A 21,240-nucleotide genomic window follows, 5' to 3' on the forward strand; every position below is an offset into this window, starting at 1 on the left:
CTCTCACACTTCTACCAAGTAATACGGGTCTACTCCATCAAATCTTTTGGAACTCCACTCGAGCACCGAACCCATTCCTCCCACAATAGTTCCTCGGTTGTCAAGGTTCATTACCACCACTACCATGATAGTCGAGGGTACGGTTTCAATCGGTCCAAAATCTAATTTTTAGCGCGGGTTTGCACATTTTCACAAGCATTATTTAAATGTTCCATTTCGAGGCGGAAACATCCTTTCCATCATCCTATCAAGTTTCTTACCCAAATCCTAATTATTATAAAGTTGTTCTCCTACGCCATTTTTATTAGCTTAAAAATACGAGTCAAGATTAATGAAAGGATCTAATTTCTTCATATTTTCTTCCAGGATTTCGATCGAGTTTCGTTATGGTCATTGTGTGGATAGGCTCGATACCAATTGCGTACCCGCAAGATTAATTTGTAATTTGTATTCGAATTATAGAATCTAAGAGATTTTATCGATTGGTTTCTATTACACAAGGAACCAAATGATTACACAATAAAGACTGTTTAAATATAAACCAAAACAAGGATGAACTTCAATTTATCATGAGCTCCAATTTAACATCAAATGGTGAATTTAGGATTGTAGAGAGAGAGAGAGATTCACGAGGAAGAGTAGAGAAGAGAGAATAGAAAGGAAAATACCAGATTCAATAACTGCCTTCTACAGCTGTCCAATTGGTTATTTAACAACCTCCAGCTGTGTTTAACAACCTCCAGCTGTGTTTTAATCTCATCCGTAGGATCTCTACTTGAATTTCTAACTGGGGATAACACTAATCGTAGAATGCACCGATTTTGATGGCTCCAAGTGGATAATTGAGTCCTCATAAGACGTGCTACATGACCCTTTTTCTACACTTAACAAAATTAATCCCCAATTCCCCTAAAAAACGAATTAATCCCCAATTATATGTCGAACCCTAACCCCAATTTATTCACAACAGCAAATGACTTCAATTTAGCCACAAATAATTGAAATAAGACTAAATACCATAACTTTTAATAATCCTGAAGCAAACTCTAAGCAAACAAAAGAGAATTCTCAGATCTTTGTAAAATATAAAGCAAAGGATTAATAGTCAACGTAAAAACAATATTGTGTGAAAAATAGTTTTGAGAATCAATACATTACTTGAACCTGATTCTAATAAGCCAATGTTTCAGTCACATATCATAAGCCTTTCTTTATTCACGAACAATAATACTGAAAAAAAGAAATATATATATTTGATTTGTTAGATAAATAACATAGAGAAAAAAAGTGCTAAAGAAATATAATGGAGAGAGAGAAATCTCGATTGCATCTCGATTTGATACACTCAAACCTCTACAACAAACTCGAAATAAATGTTTATTGTTATAGAAAATAGTTATTATGCACATATAACAACAGTTGACATTTAAATGATAGTTGGCTGTTATAGGCAAAAAAATGCATAAAATCTAATTTTTTTATTTTTTAATGTAACAAAAATAACAAAATTATTTAAATTTTAAATCTTAAAGATATGCATACTTCACTAACTAAACATTAAAGAAAGTTAATACAATTTCAATAAATTCATAATTGAATGTATAAAGTTTTAAGCTCTAAGCCACACATTTTAAATCTACTTAAAAATTAAGTTCTTTCAAGATTAATGAAAGAAATTTATAATTGTAGCTTAAAAATTTCGTATTTCAATCGTAGCTTGATTCAGATTTCAATCTCTTAGGGTGATATAACACCCAATCTGCTTAAATTTGGTCCAAACTTTTATGTATGAAATATGTCAATATCTCATAAGGATTAGAATCGTCAATATTTATCTTAGTCCAAGTAACAATAGATATTGTATTTTTATAAAGATGTTTAATTATTATATTACCAAAAAGTTTAAGATAAATGTTATATGTGTGATAATTTTACACAAATGTTATAACATTGGATACAACTTATAGATCACATGCTAATATAACATAAAAAATTGATTTCGAAATAACTTAGCTATTATAGAGAGTTATTGTTATAGAGATGTCATATATATCAAAAAGTCCATAAAAATATAATCTAATACTTGCTTAACAACAGATAACACTAAAACGTAGAATAGTAACCGATTTTTTTTCCAAGAAATTACCTTTTATAGACCTACATCAAATCATATATATGTCATCATAACATCAAGAAAAGAAGACATGAAGTTCACATGGAATTAGAATGTGCGTTGGAGTTTCATGTTGTGTTATGGCTTTACTTCAAACTCCTATGTTTTAGGTATTAAAACTCTTATTCACGTTATGTTATGGTTTTAAGACTTTTTTACTATTAGTTGGTTTCAAACTCCAATATTTTAGGTATTATAACTTTGGTTCACGTGGTTTTTAGCAATTCTACTGTTAGTTCGTTTAAAACTCATTTATTTTACGCATTATTACAATTTTATCCAACATTATGTTTTTTTGTGAAGAAATAATTTAATTTTAAAGGTTATAAAAGTGGATCAACAATTAAAGGATATTTTCGTCGATATTTTTGTCATTCAACATTTAGCAAAAAATTTGTGCTTTTAATATATGCAGATAGATAGATATAGATATAGATATCTACATTTCAAAATAAATTACAAGTCACTTGCTTATGTTAATATTTGTGCTTAATTAAAATTGACCAATTCTTTTTGTTTGCTAATCGAATTGCTTGACGACGTGATTTGTGACCTCAACTAATCCTATAAATCACGTTTTTCGGTTGATTATCGTCCTAAAGTGACCAGATACTTCATGGTGGCAAACAACTAATATTCTCTTTCGACAAGTCACTGTTTTTTGGGAATAAAGTCACCTTCCTACATTAATTTAGCTATGAACAAAAGCTAGCAGGAGAAGTTTAATTGGACTATAACTTTTCTAGATTAGTAAGTGGCATACTCAATAATTTTTACTAACTATTAATCATAGTGCTTGATTTACCACCACGTGATTTGTTAGTTGTTACCCACAATTGAATCCACTGAATATATTTTGTTTTCTTCAATTATTGTTGTCCTAAAGTGGCTTTTGGGCATGCTATGAAACCAAGTGGGGCCGCAGATCCTATCAACCGTTTAAAAAAAAAAATGGGGGTAAGGGAAGGACAAACGGGAGAAGGGAGTACGGGGTGACGAATCGAACCCTCACCAATAGGGTGAAAGTTCAAATAGTCAATCAAATGAGCTATTAAGACTCCCTATCAACCATTTCAAACACGATTAATATTTTTTTGTATACACCTATACGGATAGTTTAAAGATTTTTTACGCTATCAACTAGGAATAGCTAATTCTTGTTTCGAGCGATGTTACGTGTCGTTGCTTGTCGATTATCTTTTTACTAAATATAACTATAGGTACCTCTTCACTGACCATGATTGTAAATTTAAATTAAATTAAATGTGTTAGCTTGCTCATGTTATCGGTACCAAAACTGATAATAACTAATTTAAAACTAGCCAATTCACGATAAATCATCAAAACAACTAACTAATTGTCCATAAATAACAAAATTACTAACTTTAAGATAAGCGAAATTATGATAGATTAAAATACACTAATGATGTATATGATGTTACTTTGATGTTATATCTGAAAGAGACCCAATTGTGCCGTATTTGCGTCCATGTTCATTTTGATGTCCCTAACCGGTCCCAATTGCGACGTCCATGTGCACTTCTCGAATATTCAAACTAAATCTGTCATCTTCACCATATTTCCAACTTTACCCTCATTATGACTAATCTTTAATTTGTTCCCAAGATTGCTTTTGGTCCTCCAATTATTGATAAGTTTTACTTTTTGTCCTTATAATATTTGATAAAACACAATTTAACCTTCAATTGATTGAAATGTGTGTTTTCGGTCCATTTATGTAAGAAATATGCTATATTTGGACCATTTTTATAATTATATTACTGTCCAATATGGTGCAATACAAGTTTGACATAATGTATGAGCCGTGTTTTCAAAGGCGAGTCACGAGGCTGGGCGTACCAAAAACGCTTCGGGGCGCAAATAAAAGGTGTATCCATAGGGCCTAAACCCTATAATTTGGGGCGTAAGTCCAAAGCGTTAAATTTAATTGTTATTATTTTAAAAGTATTTTTGCTATATATTAAATTTTTTGTTATTGATTTAATGATATTTATACTTTATGTTATCAGTTTTCATGTTTTAGTGATTTTTCCTAAAATATATAAATAAATAACACAACTTTCATAGAAAATGACATTGTCATAAATAGTTTCTTAGATGATTATGTCTGAAATTGGTAGGATCGAGATTTCATATCTTATGTTCCCAAAGCAACTTTATACCTTTGTGTCATTACTGATGAAGATTTCATTTTAAAGATTATTTAGGTCAATATCATTTTTTGTGTTGTTACATTTCTCAAATAATAATTATAATTTTTTTTAAAATAATTGGTGATTTATTTGAATTTATTTGTAGAATTTTAATGAAAGTTGTACTTTTACTTATTTTTAGTAATAAAATTAAAAAATTAAAGATATATGAGACATAAGCCCAGTAGATCCATGGGACTTACGAGCCATGTCTCGGGGCTTACGCCTCGCCCCGTGCTGCGTAAAACGCTTCGGCTCGCGCCCTCACCTCTTAAAACAATGTGTATGAGTAATTAAGTGGTGGGAACAATTGGTGATCATGATACACTTGTGAAAGTTTACAAACAGATGGATCAAAAATGCACATTTCAATTAGCTAAAGGTCAGATATGCTCAGTCAGATACTACAAGGGCTAAAATCAGAATTTATCAATAATTGAGGAACTAAAAATGATATTAATCCTTATTGCCATGTGCCAAAAATGTCTTATACCCTTTTGGTAAATTCATCAAACTAGTCAATCATTGTTACATGCTTTTAAAAAGCACAATATAAAAAACATAAAAACACCAAGAAAACCAAAACAAGAACACAACATTTAATTTGTCTCTCAAGGGATGGCTCAGGCCAAGAATGGTGCTGACATTCCCCTGTTGCCAAAAACAGAATCTTGTTCTACAAGGGAAAATAAGCTGTTAATTTTGAGGGCAGTGTTTAATGTATCGACGAGTATCATCGGTGCTGGAATTATGTCTGTTCCAGCAACTCTTAAGGTTTTAGGAGTAATCCCAGCTTTTGTATTGATTGTGTTGGTTGCTCTGTTGGTTGACATATCGGTAGATTTCATGTTGAGGTTCACGTATGCTGGCGAGTCGAAAACTTATGCTGCATTGATGAATGAGTCCTTTGGAAAGATTGGTTCTGTTGTTGTGCAAATCTCTGTCATGATCACCAACCTTGGTTGCTTGATCATGTACCTTATTATTATTGGTAAGTGCTGATTTTTACTTAAAAAATGAAATTAACTATCTGTCGCTAAATAGTCCGTAGTGAACAAGATTTATTGATAATTCATCGTTAAATAGGATTAGCAACAGATTTTTGCTGCTTAGAGACAGAAGTTGTCCGTTGTTAATTGCTGTTGTTGTTTTGTTTTGTTTTTTTTTGTAGTGAACTTTCTTGTTAATGTGTGCAACATGCTTTGCCTGATGCAAGTCATAATCTGACTTTTCTTTAACTTTTAGAGCCAAAAACACTATCTTTTCTTTCTTTTTGTTTTCTTATTAAAATCATATCAAACTAAAAGAAAAAGCAATTAGTATATTGAAGTAGTTTGATGTTGAAAAGGAAAGGTCTGATTTACTTACAATAGTTGATTATTGAATGACTATGTGGATGAAGTAGCTCAAAAATTTAGTACTATTGTAATCTATATGTTGCTTTTCTGAGGAAATAATCTTTGTACTCGGTTCCTTTAGGTTGAACCAAATTGTCCAATTTAAAATACCAACATACTATTAATACTATGTGTATCTAATTTCATGTGACAATTAATTTTACTATGAATTTCTGTTTTCAATTTGTCTAAATTCAAAAACCTTTATATTGGAAGAAAAGTAGAAAAGAGCCTCGGCAGGATATCCCTTCTGAAAGGGAAAAAAGCTTTAGTTTCAATCTGCAAATGAAGATATACATGATATCCTTGACCTTTTTGTGGATCGCCTTTTTTTTTGGCATTTATCCTCGGAAAAAAATTCACAAATAGCCATTTTTCAGCCCTTGTAATTGAAAGATAGCCACTATCCTGGAGTTATCATCTTTCTACTAGTGTAACTCTAGGATATTGTCATGGAGTTTCACTTGTGGAAATTGAAACTCCACGGCAGAGGCTATTTTTCAAAGATAGTGCCGAAAAGTGGCCAGTCGATGATATTTTTATGTTTATCCTTGTGCTAACCTACTAATGCTTTTCTTATGCATCACTGAGGTTGAGTTGTATGCTTAGAATTGAGTTATTGATTCTAGTGGTAATATTTTTTGTTATTTTCTACGAGCAGGAGATGTTCTTTCTGGACAAGGAGAACATCTTGGTGTTGTACAAGAATGGTTTGGGATTCACTGGTGGAATTCGCGTAATTTCGCCATCCTCTTCATTGTCTTGTTCGTTATGCTCCCTCTAGTCCTCTATCGACGTATTGGTCAGTAAATACAACCTTTTCTTGATGAATTTCTACAAAATTAGTGAAGATATTATTGCTGACATTTTGTTTATGTGGCCTGTGATTGCTTGCAGAATCATTATGGTTGAGTTCAGCATTAGCAGTTCTCCTAGCAATTGTATTTGTTGTCATATGTTCAGTAATGGCAATCACAGCAATCCTAAAAGGGAAAACAGTAAGTCCAAGAATGTTACCACAGATGGATAATGAAACATCTTTCTTCAACCTCTTCACCGCCGTCCCTGTCATTGTTACAGCATTTACATTTCACTTCAACGGTAAAAACTCCAATTCTTGTTTAGTTTTATGTTAAGTTCTATGATGAGCGTGACGTTATAACATGTTTGCAGTTCATCCAATTGGGACCGAGCTGGGAAATCCTGCAGCTATGTCCTCTGCTGTCAAGATTTCACTAGTACTATGTGCAGCTATCTATTTTTCAATTGGTATTTTCGGGTACCTTCTATTCGGGGATTCAATCATGCCAGACATACTTGTAAATTTCGACAAATCATCTGGTACTTCAGCAATAAGTTCACTGCTAAATGACGTAGTTCGTCTGAGCTATGCATTTCACTTAATGCTCGTGTTTCCCCTCTTGAACTTCTCCTTAAGGGCCAATATAGACGAACTCGTGTTCCCTAAGAAGCCCTTTTTGGCAACTGATACCAAACGATTCGTGTCTCTTAGTTTGGTCTTATTAGCCTTCTCATATGTAGCCGCAATTTTTATCCCGTCTGTATGGTACATTTTCCAGTTCATGGGATCAACTACTGGGGTTTGCCTTGCTTTCATATTTCCAGGCGCAATTGCCCTGAGGTATCTCTCTTTCTCTCCTTCATGTTTACTCCTATGACAATATGAATCGTTTTCGTTCTTCATTTTGGTGCTAACATATTGATTTCTTATTTGGCAGAGATGTCCATGGTATATCTTCAAGAAAAGATAAGATCATTGCAGTGATCATGATTGTTCAAGCAGTTGTGACTAGCCTTGTAACAATTGCTACTAATATCTACAATATGAGTGGAAATAGGTCATAGTTTATAGCTTGTCAAAATCATATTTTTTTCATTCTTTTTCATAGATGAGTTCGTTCATACCTTTGGGATTGAGGCGTAGTTGTTATTGTAGTTGTTGAGTTTGTCTGTATTCTTATGTAATACTATCAAATGTCCAACATACTATTTGTGAATACAAGATTTCAGCCGTATTAAGGATAAATAAGCTCGTGTTTACCTGTAATTTCCTTATAACTGGCCTAGCAATATGCACATCAAATTTCAATGATATTGCTGATTATTTTTTTCCCAAACTTAGCAATGTATCAGCATCCTCACACCTACCCCTACCTCATACTCTTCTGAAGGGAAAACTGATAAAATACTAAAATACAGGGTGATCAAATCAGAGTTTGAGATGAAGTTATATACACTTACCGTGTAAAAATATTGAATTACTAGGATCTAGTCTTCAATTCACCAGAAAAATTCATCGAGTCCAACCAAGCACTTCCATTTATTAAATTGTGAAATATAAAGGAAGAAGCTAACGAATCAAATATATGAAGGAGAGGTGAAAAGAGGTGGAATAGATATTTCCAAGCTTGCAAACAGAAAGCAAAATAGTGCAGCTAAAAACCTTCATAATATTTCTTAATTTATCAAACCATAATTACAAAAAGAAGTAACATAGGCTCAAAACCACTCAACTATGAAATTGCAACATGAGGGAATGCTCATTCTGAAGTACAAATAATAAAGGACTTCAAGTAGTAGGGACGATCGATGCTAACTTCTATGTTCCCAAAAAAGTTTTGTTAATTTTGCTAAGCCTGTTGACTACATCTTTCATAGTTATTCTTGATTCTAGCTTTTCCTTTGTGCAATCTAAAGCCAATTCTATCACGGAGGCTATGCAAATTTCACTTTTGGTATTGACCTGTTCTTCCTCATGAAAAAGATTGGCATCCACAAATTCCATCATAGTCCGTCTTGAAAGATTTTCATTGAATATTGTTGCGTATAAGTTTAAACTTGTCCATTCCAGATTACACGGTATAAAATATTTAAAAGCCGGAAGATGAACGAAACGGTGTTGGAAGAGCCCACTTATATCTCTTTATACTGGAGTACCGATTGAATGTTTGCAACCATTCGACCGATCGGTCACGTTTTTTTGGAGGGAATTTTGAAAAAAATCAAATCCAAATCCAAATCCATCAACAGAGAAGGTGATGTAATATATACACCTCTCTTTTCCTCTCTTTTTTCCTATGTGGGACAAATGCTTTATCTCCCTTCACTTTTCATCCCATCATTTCCCATTCACCAATATTAAAACCCAACAAATATCTCTTTATCTGTTGGTCTTCTTTTTGCCAAAACCTCCATCAACAAGATGCCATAACTGTAAACGTCACATTTTGTGGACACTATCCCCTCCAAGCCGAATTCTTAGAAAAGAATGAAAATGAAAAAAAAAAAAAAAAAAGGTTATTTGAATTTTAACAATAATTTTGTACAAATAAAGACTTGGTTTTTCAGTTCTAGAATTTGGAAAGGCTTAATTATGATAAGAGAAAGGGCTTATGATAAGTGAAAAAAGAAGAAAACTAGTATAGGTACCTGGTGCAATGTAACCAAGAGTGCCTAATGTCTCGGTATGTGTCATTGAGTTGCTTACAACCAATATCTTAGAGATGCCGAAATCACCAACGTGAGCCACCATAGCGTCATCCAAAAGAACGTTGGCCGGCTTTGGGTCGCAATGAACTATCGGAGTGTCATGGCCATGATGTAGATATTCAATTGCCATAGCCACGTCAAGCATTATGGTGACTCTTTTCAGAAGGTTCAAGTGGCATTCTTCTCTGTGCAACAAATTATCAAGACTTCCATTTGGCATATATTCCAGAACAATTGCTCTTATGTGTTCACTAGAGCAAGAAGTAATCACTGTTACAAGATTTCTATGCCTAATGTTTCTCATCACTCCACATTCTGTATCAAACCTTTTGTATAGTTCCTCATCTTGCAAATTTAGAACCTTTATTGCCACCACAGTTCCACCAAATAACGCACCTTTGTACACATAGCCAGAACTTCCCACACCAATTAAATTTGATCCATTAAAATTGTTTGTGGCTCGTTGAATCTCGTGATAAGAAACTAATTGATAAGTCCTGATCTCTATTACCTTTTCTACATCTTTGGACCTTCCTTTCTTCCATCAACTCATTATCCAGATTGAAGCCAACAAGAATATCAGAAAAGATGAAATAACCACTGGAATAACGACTTTTAGCACAAGCTTCTTAGACTTTGATTGTTTTTCAGGATTAGTGATAGCACAAACAGGAACCCCAAATATGTGCATTCCACATAGACCTTTGTTCCCTCAAAAAGATTGTGGAGTGGAATTTGCAAACACGCCACCTCTAGGTATTCCACCTTCTAAATCATTAAATGAAACATTGATGTCTTTAAGGTATATGAGTGTTTCCAATGACTTAGGAATGATACCTGACAAGCCATTTAAAGACAAATCCAATTGTTCCAAGCTTATCAAGTTGGAAAAGGATAACGGAATTGGGCCTGAAAATGAATTATTCGATAGGGAAAGAAACTTCAAGTTTTGGAGGTCCCCCAAATTGCTAGGTATCATGCCTGAGAAGTGGTTACCAGAAATATCTATTCTACAATGGCCTTTAATTCTCCAATGTCCGATGGAAGTTCTCCCTCAATAGAATTTCGTTCACAGACGACTCATTTTCCAAAGGCTCAAAGGTAACTTTGACGCTATTTTGTTAGAAACTCAACGAAAGGTATTTAGCATGCTTAGATTTCCTAAGCATTCTAGAACCACCCCAGAGAGCTCATTATCTCGTAGAGATAATTGAACCAAATTAGATAAATTACATACTACCTCTGGAATATGCCTATGCAATTTATTGTTTTCTAGATATAGCCCTTGGAGTTGTTCAAGTTGTCCAATCTCAGTAGGAATATTTCCTATTAAGTTGTTTCCATAAAGACTTAGTTTCATTAGACCACTTATGTTGCCTATACTTGCGGGAATGGGGCCTCTGATGTGTGCATCAGTAGTATGAAATACTTCAGTAGTAGATGAAAGATTCCCAATAGTACTGGGCAAAACAGCATTCAACGGATTGGAACCAACAACAACATACCCAGTTGGATCCCACAATGTGGGGTCTGGGGAGGGTAAAGTGTACGCAGACCTTACCCCCACCTTGGAAGGTAGGGAGGTTGTTTCCGAAAGACCCTCGGCTCAAAAGAAAACAAGGAAAACATCTTACAGTCCACCAAAGAATTTAAGAATCGTAATTCATGTTCTCTTGGTTCATTGGTAAGTTGATTACCAAATAGGAATAATTCTCGCAGCTCACGAAGATTTCCCAAATTAGTCGGTATAGTCCCACTGAAAAAGTTCACTTCTAGACCTAGTATCTCGAGCTTGGAAGCATTTGTGATGTACGGAGGAATTTCCCCTACGAGTTGATTGTGTTCCAAGAGAAGTTCTTTAAGATTAGGAAGATCTTCCTGTAGTGGTTGGAATTATCCCAGAAAGTTTGTTGAAAACTAAAGAAATACCTTCCAAGGAAGATATATTGGAAATAGCCTTTGGAATTTCACCGATTAGATTATAATTCCCCTCAAAATCTAACTCCCTCAAATTTGATAGCTTCCCTAACTCTCGAGGAATTCGCCCCACTAGGTGAATTTCTTCGCCGTGAAGATATTGCAGAGTGAAAATATTTCCCAATGAAGTAGGAATAATCCCACTTATTTCATTAAATCCAATATACAACCTCTCGAGCATGGCTAAACAATCAATAATTCTAGGTATTTCCAGAGGCGAATCCAGGATTTAAATTTTATGGGTTCAATCTTAAGATTTTTAACATTAAACTCATTATATTTTTAAAGTTAGGGGTTCATATACACTAATTATTGCAATTTTAATAATTTTTTACACATAAATTTGGGTTCACGTCGAAAGTTTGGGGTTCAGTTGAACCCCTACCTTATAGGCTAGATACGCCTCTGGGTATTTCTCCAGTTATGTTGTTGTAAGATATGGACAAAATTTTGAGCTCAGTGAGTTGGCAAAGTTTGGAAGGAATGGAACCAAAAATGTTATTGTAAGATAAACTTAAAATCTTTAGTTTTGACAAAATATTTCCTTCACCAAGCAAGAGAGGACCAAAAAGGCTATTGTATTTCAGATGCATTTCCATTAGTGTGCAGAGATTAAAAAGTGTTGCAGGAATGGAACTTGTTAATTGATTATCGACTAAAGACAACCTTTGCAAGTTGGTTCAGATTACCAATCTCCTTTGGAATATCACCGTTGATTCTATTCCCAGACAAACTAAAATTCATCAATTTTGTGGCATTTCCAACAGAAGGAGGGATTATACTTGTGAGTTCTGAGTTCTGGTACATACCATGGCCCTTTCCACAGTTCACCACCGAGTTTATTGAAAGCCAGCCGAATGAATCGAACTCTCTGGTGTTGAAATAGACTTGTCGGAATACTTCCTTGGAGCTGATTGTTTTGAATATCAATCACTAGCAAGCGAGGCAAGTGGCCTAGGCCATTAGGGATGTGGCCATGTAATAAGTTGTTTCCAAGATTGAGCTCTCTGAGAAAGGACAAATTGGATAAAGAAGGTGAAATTTCGCCTTGAAGTTGCAAATTAGGAAGAACCAAGGACCCGACCTTTTGACTTTTTGAACTGCAAGTGACACCAAACCAAGAGCAAAAAGAAGTATTCTTGGTCCAATTATTGGCCAAAAAATGACTAGGACTTGTAATAAGATTTTGAAAAGCTAGTAGAGCTTCTTGATCTGTTTCATTTGAGGAAGTAACTGATATAGAAACTTGAACTAGAATGAGAAGAATCAATAAGAGAATATGCTTCTCCATATGGGCTGGAAACAGAATGCTTCAGGTATTTGGAAAGTGGACTTGGGTAGTTGCCAAAATTTGTACTTCCATTATATAGCACCAAGATTCCAAAAGAGAGAGAAGAGAAGGAAATAGAAAAAGTCCAAAAGGATAGTCGATCATTAACATGAATAAAAAGCTAAGTAGTTGGTAAATAGTCAAAACGTTGTTGGAAAAAAGGTATTTGGTCAAAATGGGAAAACATATACTATATAGAAATCTTGATACCTTGATTGTTGGCAAAACTTTGTATTAATGTTTCCATAAAACACAAGAAAAGTCGTCAACTTTCATTAATTAAGAAAGAAAAACACCTCTTTATGTGTGTATGGTTGAGAACAAAGTCAATAACAAGTTCAGGAAAAGCGTGTAGTTTTGGATTTGTAGCTTATTACAATTTTTTTTTTTAATTTAGTTTTATGTCATTTTTTTCACAAAATCTTTATCTTTACACGAGATATAATTATCTATTTTGTAAAGTTATTTTTTCATTCAAATTATAAAGGGTTATATTGTATCATTTCTTCATTATTTGGCTTCTGTTACCATTACATCACAATCCGACATGCATTTGTCATCTACATTGCGATATCTGAAAGCAGAATGTATAAAGTATAAACAATAGTGTAAACTTGTAAAGTTCAATTGCACCAACCAACCAAAAGAGATATCACCCATCTTGTACTACTGCAATAATCACTACCCCCTAATTCCAAATTAGTTGGATTAGTTATATAGTACTGTAATATTTTTTTCTTGGTAAATATGAATTATATCACTCAATTTAGACCTGTTTGTGGTTAAGAAAAATTAGACTTGTTTTAATCCAATATTCAATAACTTACATTCTTAAAAACTAGAAGTTTTTGTTATTTCTATTGGCCTGCTAAGGCCCACACCACCCCAAGGCAGAGTAATGAAAAAACCAATATTAGCATGCAAATCCTTGACAAGATCAAAAGAACCATAGCAAATGATAGATCTAAAGTAAAGCTTGCCACATGACTAATAGATTGTTTGGCCAAGTTTCTAAAATCGACTTATTTCTTTTGGTGAGAAACAATTTGTGTTTGACCGATTAATTTAAAAAAACACACATTTAAGCAGCCATTAGGGGTGTTCACGGTTTGATTAAAAACCGATCCAAACTGAAAACCAAAACCAAACCGATTGAATAAACCGATATTTACTCAGGTTTGGTTTGGTTTTGAATTTTTAAAAACCGATAATATTTGGCTTGGTATTGGTTTTACTAAAGCAAACTGAACCAACAAATTTTATACATAATTTTTATAATTATATATATACACACAATATATTAATTTTTATAAATACTTTTAAATAATTTATATAATTTTTAAAGCAAAAGTATATTTTATCTCTAATAAGCTAATGAACTTTATACCTTAAGCTGATTTTAAAAAAGAAATCCATGAATTCAAACTCATTTATTCAAAGAAACAACTATATGAGATTTACCTAGATTTGTTTTTTGTATTTCTTATAAACTTTATTCACTTAATTTAAATCATAAATCCTAAGACATTTTCTCCATAATGCAAGAAACTATAGCTACCACAATAAAAGGGTAACAATGGATTATAAGTTGGAAAAGGATAGAAAATTCTCTCCAAAATTGTAGAAAAAAACAAGATATAAGCCTTAATCCTAAAACGAACCAAACCTTTATCGATGGATATATATTTTATTTAGTTTGGTTTGGTTTTATAATTAGGACTAGATTGATTTGGTTTTGACATAAATGGTCATGAACACCCCTAGTGAATTAGTGTTTGACCAAGCATCTAAAAAGTGTTTTAAGTGTATTTTTTCCTCAAAAGTGCTTTTGGAGAAATCTATTTTTTTTAGTTTTTAGAAACAATTTTTGCTATTCTCCAAAAGCACTTATTTTCTCACAAAAGCTTGGCCAAACACCTCACTTTTTTTTTTTTAAATCGCTTTTTATAAAAAAAAAAAATAAAATAAAATCGCCTAACTATATAACTTGGCCAAACAAGATATAAGCCTTGATCCTAACTAATCTTTATCATGTATATGGATCTCTTTTATGTTAGGGAAAAGGACGCAATATATATTCACTGAAACTATATATGTGGCTCAAGAAAAAAGTTATTTTTTAGCTTTTACAAAATAATTTCATTTTCTAGCCGTTTTTCAACATTATCGTATATAAATGTGTATCATTGTTGTATATGTATATGTATATATATAGAAAATGTATTATATTAGTTGTATAATTTGTTGTATAGAATAAATATATATGTATATGTATCAACGTATATTTTAGAATATGTATTAATAAATGTTTATGTATAGAAAATGTATACTTACTAATTATACATGTTTTGAGATATCTCTTGAAGGCTCAACTAACGTATACTTACTAATTATACACATATTATACATTTTTGAGATATTTTTTGAAGGCTTGATGTGAATTTTTTTCGTTGGTGGCGACTAAAATCGCCACAAATAGTCATGTTCTTTTATAGCGAACCTTAGAGTGATGACTTTTAGATCTTTTGAAGCGACTAAAGTCGCCACAAAAAGTCTATTTTTTTTTTTTTTTTTTGTAGTGAATGGACTGGGCGGTTAGCGCATGACATTATTTTGGGCCGAATGGCCAACTCGGTCCAAAATGGGGCCTTTTTTAGACTTTTTTTTGTTGGTGGCCTCTCAATGTCCTTTTCCTTTTATATTATGCTTTACTTTTCGTTAAATCTGCACATATTCTGAAGAATTGTTTTTCAAGGATCACATTTTCTTTTCAACTCCTTCAATTGATGTCATAGTTAAGGACTTGTTCATTTGTAGGACGTAAGAACTGACAAAATCATCTTAAGCGATCTTCTCTCTTGTTGTACTTTACGGGTGCTACTTGCATCTTATCAAGACTAATAACTTTTGCTCTTGTCTAATATATTTTCTACAGAAAAGGGCCACTTTTGCCCCTGTAGCTGTTTTAAGCCCTCACTGTGACAAAAAAGGCGCATTATGCCCTTAATGGACTAACAGCTAGTTCTTGCCAACCAAACCCCGTCCATGCCTACCGGTTCACAGTTCACACCCAATTAAATCCCCAAATTAATTCCCCTTTATTTTTACCAGCCTCATTGCCTTGTTTTACCCGACCCCTTGGTTTTATAGTTAACGTAAACCCCAATTTTGACAGAACCCTTTACCAGACCTAATTTTTTCCTTTCAATTTAAGGTCATGGTCTCAAGAATCTGCCAACAATTGTTCTTTGCATTCAGCTGCCATTAACCCATACTAGTCTTTTGCTTTTAAAAAAACTGTCTAATGTCGTGGCATAAGTTGGTTTTGAAGAAATTCCTTCAGTGGCCTGATTTGCCCTGGCTGAGGGGTGGCATTCCAGACGCTCCGGCTGCGTGCCATCCGATTGCTCCATGAGGAGGAGCGTGCAGAGTACTCGCTTAGTCAGTAGTCGTTCCCAAAGAAAGAAAAAGTTAAAGGTGGTGCAATAAACAATTAACTATGGCCTTAAATTAAAATCAATGTAACACATGGTCAATAATAGCAATATAACAATTTTCCACCAATATCTACTGAGATCTATGCAGAGCTAATCAAAGTATACAGGATCAACAACAACAGGACTGAGAGTGACATAGCAGACCTTATTGTACATTGGTTCCTAATCTCATCATGTCAAAAGCAGCACATAATTATAAGAGGAAGAACAAAAGGAAGACATTTGCAACACAGAATTAGGAAGAACTGTTGGAGCTAGAGTGTCGGCTACGGATTCAGCCGATCCAGTAGCTTTAGTTCAAACCTTAAATTTGTCTTAAATATCCATTGAATATGTACAAATTGTAATTTAGAACTCAAAAAACTTGAAAAGATTAGAATTCCAATCCTGACTCTGCCTCTCATTAAATTAACTAATTCACCCCTCCTCTTCTTCTTCTTTTAGTATTTTCCCCTTCTGTTTTCAAGCCACAGTAATAAGTCAAATTAATAACAACCAAAACTAGACAGACAACCTGCTATAACATGTTTAATTACATTAAAAGGAAAAAAAAAATTTAAGTTATCACTGTATATAACTAATACTAACATAAGTTAACACTGAAAACTTCTGTACTTAGGTGAGTGAAACATACATATCCTGCATAGGTCTTAAACTCTCCGTTTCTTCTGTTTATTAGTGGCGATAACGGAAGCCCTTGTAATCTGTAGAGCTAGATGAGGATTCTTGACTGCAAATGAATCAAATTTAGGTGTGAAAACAATTCCTTCGACGTTATTAACGATGAAGCTCATGGCTGCCACCTTTAAATGCGGGTAAGATTTATGTGTGTCCGAGATCTCCAAATGCTCGAGAGCATTCGACGTGTTCAAAGTTGTCAACATATGGTTCTCACAGCGTATCTGCAATAATTTGATTTCATACTTGTCTGCCGCAACTGATAATGCGTAGATATGTGTTTCCAGTTTCTCTTCAGGCAATCCTGCTCTATAAAGAAACTCCAGCAGAGCATGCAGCTCCAAGTAGCTCAGCTCTTCCAGTGTTATTGTGTGACCTGGTGGAGCTTTGCACCCATCTGAATCCAACATGAACTTGAAGACAACAGAATTTGCTGACTGTTGGATCACAAAATCATATGGTCATTATCATCAAATAGGATTAGTGACGAATTTTTGTTGTTTAGCAACAGAAGTTGCCCGGCGCTAACTGCTTGTTTTTTCCGTAGTATACGTTTTTAAATATAGATATGAAGAACTGAAGATGGAAAGCAATCTTGTTCAACTACAAGATGATTAGAAGCCGTTTGTGTTAACAGGTAAACATCAAATGTTGAAAAGTACTTTTATGTGCTGAAGCTGATTTTATAAATAAGAATCACAAAAGCATATGGTCATTATCGGTCAAATAGGATTACCGACGAATTTTGTTGTTTCAACAGCAATTGTTTGTCGCTAATTCCTATTCTTTTTGTGGTATATGTTGATAAATACAAATGAAGAACTGAAGATGGAAATCAAGATACAAACTGTGTCTCAATTCATTTCATCAGATCCGAGATTAGATATGGTTCCGAAGGATGAAACAGATATGGACAATTCCAATATGATTTCATTCTTGAACAAAACATCATTTTTTGACTTATTTCATCTATCCTATGGTTAAACAGGGGAGGATACACGTTACACTACGATTTTGAATCAAAAGAGAGATTTCATGAAATGACAAATCTATTCACTCTATCAGAGCCGGATCTGATGTATCATAAGGGATTTGCCTTTTAATCTTGTTCAACCAGAAGATGAATAAGGCAACTACTACTCGAAGAGGATTCAAAAAGAAGTTTCTCCACTGCCAGTGATACTACATAGGAAAATACTCAACAGACTTTGAACAAGAAGAGCAAGTATAAATTGAAACAAAGATAAGCAATGCGCACACAAGCAAGAAAATCAAAATCACAAGCTTAGAAGTTTTCTGAAAAACATTGAGCTTAAGAGTTTTCTCTATCCACTGAGAAAGACTACATTGTACCAAAAAGATAACCTAAAATATGAAGGGTCAAACTCATCTGTACGAGAGAAAAAATTCTAACTTTCAAGTGTGAAAGTGTAGGCAGCCATTGATTGTGGTGAAGTCAAAAATCAGCGTGATCGAAGAACAAAAAACATTCTCGTATAAAACTACTCGTCAATTGTGCTCAAGACAAATAAGATTGATCAAGTGAAACTCTTTGAACGTAGGTCATACTGACCGATCATTATAACTCTTGATATCTAAGATATAGAGAAAAGATGGCTACATACCAGAAGAGATTTATGTGCTGCTATTGAGGGGCCATTGTTTCCAGGCTTAACTAGAATATCCGTAGGAATTTGACCTTTGAAAGCATCAAGACAACAACTGAGATAGTTAAGCCTCTCCTTCATTTCTGTCGTCCGTCGCAAGGCATATGCAAATCCCTGTGGAATAATCAAATTATAAGCAACTTCAAGTTTCTCTACATCTTTGGTATGATGTAAAACGGTTTCTAAATATGGCATTTTTTTTTGTGGATTCGTCCCTCTACAAATTGCTATCGACTCAAATGAGGTAATCAATTTAATGAAAGAATCACAACTTTGCACATTGTGAATGACATCTAGTATAGTTTCGGGATCAGAACAGAGTGGCGGATTTGTTATCAAAGGAGTTGGGTGGGGTTGGGGGGGGGGGGATGGGGTATCAAGAAGCATATTTATAATAATCTTGTGTATTTAAAAGTTCCTCCTCCTTCGTTTGCCGTATAGGCTCTTGAGGCAGACTAACTATAAACTATTTTCACTGTGCAGACTACAGAGAGTACTTATTTGGAAAGATCAAGTACTCGTAATAGAACTACTTTTTGTAATGACGCATATCAAGTATAGTATAACATTTCTATCTTTTGAACCAAAAGAAAGAAAAGAAATCATTAGGGTAAATAACCGGAGAAAGGTGCTTTGAGAACATATGAGAAATGTTCATGTGGTAGCAAGTCAATTAATATTCTCGAACTCTTAATGTCTTTGGGGAAATTAGTACAAGAAGTCATGGATACTTGATAATGGAAACGTAGACAACCAATGAGGGACGATCATAAGGTTTTTTCTTATAACTATATTATTGGGGTTAGGTTGCATGCACCTCGACTAATTCTATGAGCCACCAGTAGAGGTGCCGAGGCAAGTCTGTCCACCAAGGCCTTGGACAGATGGAAGAAATCACCTAGTGTTTTCGCTTCCGCTTGAAATTGAACTTGAGACCTCATGATTTTCAGCCCCTTCATCGACCAAGAGGCCATACACTCAGGTGCTTCTCAAACTAAATTTGTTTGATCACATCCAGAAGTAAAGATCAAATTAGGTAGTCAAGAAGAGATCATGATATACATGCCTTACTAACAGTTACATTGGATGAAGAAGTATTAGCTTCATGACTTGTAGAATTGTTGATTCTGTTATCAGGCATGGTTAATAAGGCATGTAGGGCTTTGGCTCCATTAAGACATCCTTCACACAATTTATTCCTTGCCAAAATACCACATATTTCACAAGGCATCTTCCCCTGCATAAACGTAAAACCAGATGAATTCAGTAGAAGCTCAAAACAAGAAGCAAAAGGAGGGAAAACAGAGAGCACTTAAGAATTCCTTTTTACAGTAATTTGAGCTACTTGATGTGGATTTTCAATTTAACAAAATCTATAATAAAATATATTATTTTGAGCTTGCTTGTTTGGATGGTTGTTCTGGACTAAACACAATGGATTAGACTTTTAGAGTTATCACGGGATTGGAAGAGGTCTATTCGTCTTTGATGTTGTTAAGCCAAGAGAGCAAAGCACATGCACGAAATGATAACTAGAGGAATGGGAAGACAAGAGACTGCCCCGGTACTCCATCTACCAAATGAAATGATTGAAATAGAGTGAAGAATGGTAAGGCAGGTTGCGAACTCAAAGGCTGATAGAATTGAACTCAAAGAAAAGTTAATTGGCTAAGCAAGAAGATTTACCATTATAGTGAAAGACGAAGTGATTCACTAAGAGCATAAGGGGATTCAACATCTAATATATATACCAAAGAAAATAATATTGACCTTGTATATACAATCCCGTAGCTGCCCCTCTAAGGTTATTACACACATCGTTTCACAATGTATCGTTTTGCAGTAATAATATAGTATTTACTAAACTGAAGTTAAAATTACACATCCAACACTTACTATGAATCATTCAATTTGGACATCAATTAATTTTTACATAGAACATTCAATCAATTGAATCAAACAATTATAATTGCATTACACACGTAAACTAAAAGGAAGAACTGCTTCGATGAAAGATTAAATCAAATTTGAATCAAAATTTAAACTAGAATAATAATAAGAAGAAATTGGATTAATATAACAAATCCGATAACAAAGTTTAATAGCTCATTACACACTCCTCAGATTCAATTCTTGTTGTCTCCTTCTCTCTTCCAGTTTTCTGATCCCCAATGTAATGGAATAATAAAAATTCTAACAGAAAATACAAATTTTATAAGAATTTTATAATAATTATCCAAATAAACTAACCAATTTTTTTTATTTTATCTTCGCAGGTATGTTGTTCGTTCTCCTCAATAAGTTCATACACTTTGCATGCCTTTATATGACTTGCATGGCAACAGCCCTAATGGGCTGGGCCCTTTTTTTATTTATGCTGAAACTTTGAGTTATGTATTTTTTTAAAACAAAAAAAATAAAAGAAAATTTTTTACACCCCGCGAAATTTCTCTCTTTTGCTCGCATGTTAACATAAAAACCGATCTTTTGTAGAAGAAAAAAAGATTCAAAATAGTATATTATATTAATTGTTTTTAGATATAACATAGAAATAGAAATTGTGAAACCTTAAAACTTGTTTGTAGAGATTGACGCTAAAGTTTACCGATAAATACGCATTAACAACTTCAGCTTGATTTTCTTTTTTCTAATTTAAATCCACATTGTGTTATCAATTTTTTTTTTTAAAGTAGATTTTTACGACAATTAGTTTAGGGAAAAACATTATTAAATAAAATTTATTTGGATCTATTATTTTGATGTTTTCATTTAAAGAGTCAAGCAAATTACAGATGATA

General features: G+C 33.6%; 4 protein-coding genes across 4 annotated transcripts; 1 reads left to right on the forward strand and 3 right to left on the reverse strand.

The window, feature by feature from the left end:
• Window positions 1-4,944: 4,944 nt before the first annotated feature.
• On the forward strand, window positions 4,945-7,851 carry LOC132068401 (amino acid transporter AVT6C-like). The gene is made up of 5 exons (XM_059461974.1): window positions 4,945-5,377; window positions 6,445-6,585; window positions 6,681-6,884; window positions 6,957-7,425; window positions 7,523-7,851. The coding sequence occupies exons 1-5, from the start codon at window positions 5,005-5,007 to the stop codon at window positions 7,647-7,649; spliced, it is 1,314 nt and encodes a 437-aa protein (XP_059317957.1). The 5' UTR covers window positions 4,945-5,004; the 3' UTR covers window positions 7,650-7,851.
• A 71-nt stretch (window positions 7,852-7,922) lies between these two features.
• On the reverse strand, window positions 7,923-9,984 carry LOC132066327 (receptor kinase-like protein Xa21). Its single transcript, XM_059459656.1, has 3 exons — window positions 9,892-9,984; window positions 9,234-9,831; window positions 7,923-7,981 (listed from the first exon to the last, which is right to left on the reverse strand). Exons 1-3 carry the CDS (start codon window positions 9,982-9,984, stop codon window positions 7,923-7,925), a joined length of 750 nt encoding a protein of 249 aa, XP_059315639.1.
• Window positions 9,985-10,005: 21 nt separating this feature from the next.
• On the reverse strand, window positions 10,006-12,561 carry LOC132066328 (LRR receptor-like serine/threonine-protein kinase EFR). Its single transcript, XM_059459657.1, has 4 exons — window positions 12,080-12,561; window positions 11,937-12,003; window positions 10,928-11,171; window positions 10,006-10,130 (listed from the first exon to the last, which is right to left on the reverse strand). Exons 1-4 carry the CDS (start codon window positions 12,559-12,561, stop codon window positions 10,006-10,008), a joined length of 918 nt encoding a protein of 305 aa, XP_059315640.1.
• A 3,937-nt stretch (window positions 12,562-16,498) lies between these two features.
• LOC132066914 (BTB/POZ domain-containing protein At3g56230-like) lies at window positions 16,499-18,736 on the reverse strand. The gene is made up of 2 exons (XM_059460104.1): window positions 18,401-18,736; window positions 16,499-17,212 (listed from the first exon to the last, which is right to left on the reverse strand). The coding sequence occupies exons 1-2, from the start codon at window positions 18,635-18,637 to the stop codon at window positions 16,748-16,750; spliced, it is 702 nt and encodes a 233-aa protein (XP_059316087.1). The 5' UTR covers window positions 18,638-18,736; the 3' UTR covers window positions 16,499-16,747.
• Window positions 18,737-21,240: the final 2,504 nt, after the last annotated feature.

This window comes from Lycium ferocissimum, chromosome 8 (assembly GCF_029784015.1).
Source record: "Lycium ferocissimum isolate CSIRO_LF1 chromosome 8, AGI_CSIRO_Lferr_CH_V1, whole genome shotgun sequence".
In the NCBI taxonomy this organism is placed as follows: domain Eukaryota; kingdom Viridiplantae; phylum Streptophyta; class Magnoliopsida; order Solanales; family Solanaceae; genus Lycium; species Lycium ferocissimum.

Bases quoted from the DNA above. Each gene is read 5' to 3' on its own strand.
- LOC132068401 (XM_059461974.1), top strand. From the start codon at position 5,005: ATGGCTCAGGCCAAGAATGGTGCTGACATTCCCCTGTTGCCAAAAACA. The intron at 5,378-6,444 runs GTAAGTGCTGAT...TTCTACGAGCAG, and splicing joins CATGTACCTTATTATTATTG to GAGATGTTCTTTCTGGACAA. The intron at 6,586-6,680 runs GTCAGTAAATAC...GATTGCTTGCAG, and splicing joins AGTCCTCTATCGACGTATTG to AATCATTATGGTTGAGTTCA.
- LOC132066327 (XM_059459656.1), bottom strand. From the start codon at position 9,984: ATGCACATATTTGGGGTTCCTGTTTGTGCTATCACTAATCCTGAAAAA. The intron at 9,832-9,891 runs GTTATTTCATCT...AGTTGATGGAAG, and splicing joins TAAAAGTCGTTATTCCAGTG to AAAGGAAGGTCCAAAGATGT. The intron at 7,982-9,233 runs GTACCTATACTA...GTATTTTATCAG, and splicing joins TCTTGGTTACATTGCACCAG to TTTTCCCTTCAGAAGAGTAT.
- LOC132066328 (XM_059459657.1), bottom strand. From the start codon at position 12,561: ATGGAGAAGCATATTCTCTTATTGATTCTTCTCATTCTAGTTCAAGTT. The intron at 11,172-11,936 runs GTTGTCTTTAGT...CAACCACTACAG, and splicing joins ATCTGAACCAACTTGCAAAG to GAAGATCTTCCTAATCTTAA. The intron at 10,131-10,927 runs GTAAGATGTTTT...ATGGCTTGTCAG, and splicing joins CTTAAATTCTTTGGTGGACT to GTATCATTCCTAAGTCATTG.
- LOC132066914 (XM_059460104.1), bottom strand. From the start codon at position 18,637: ATGCCATATTTAGAAACCGTTTTACATCATACCAAAGATGTAGAGAAA. The intron at 17,213-18,400 runs GTATGTAGCCAT...GTGATCCAACAG, and splicing joins CAGCACATAAATCTCTTCTG to TCAGCAAATTCTGTTGTCTT.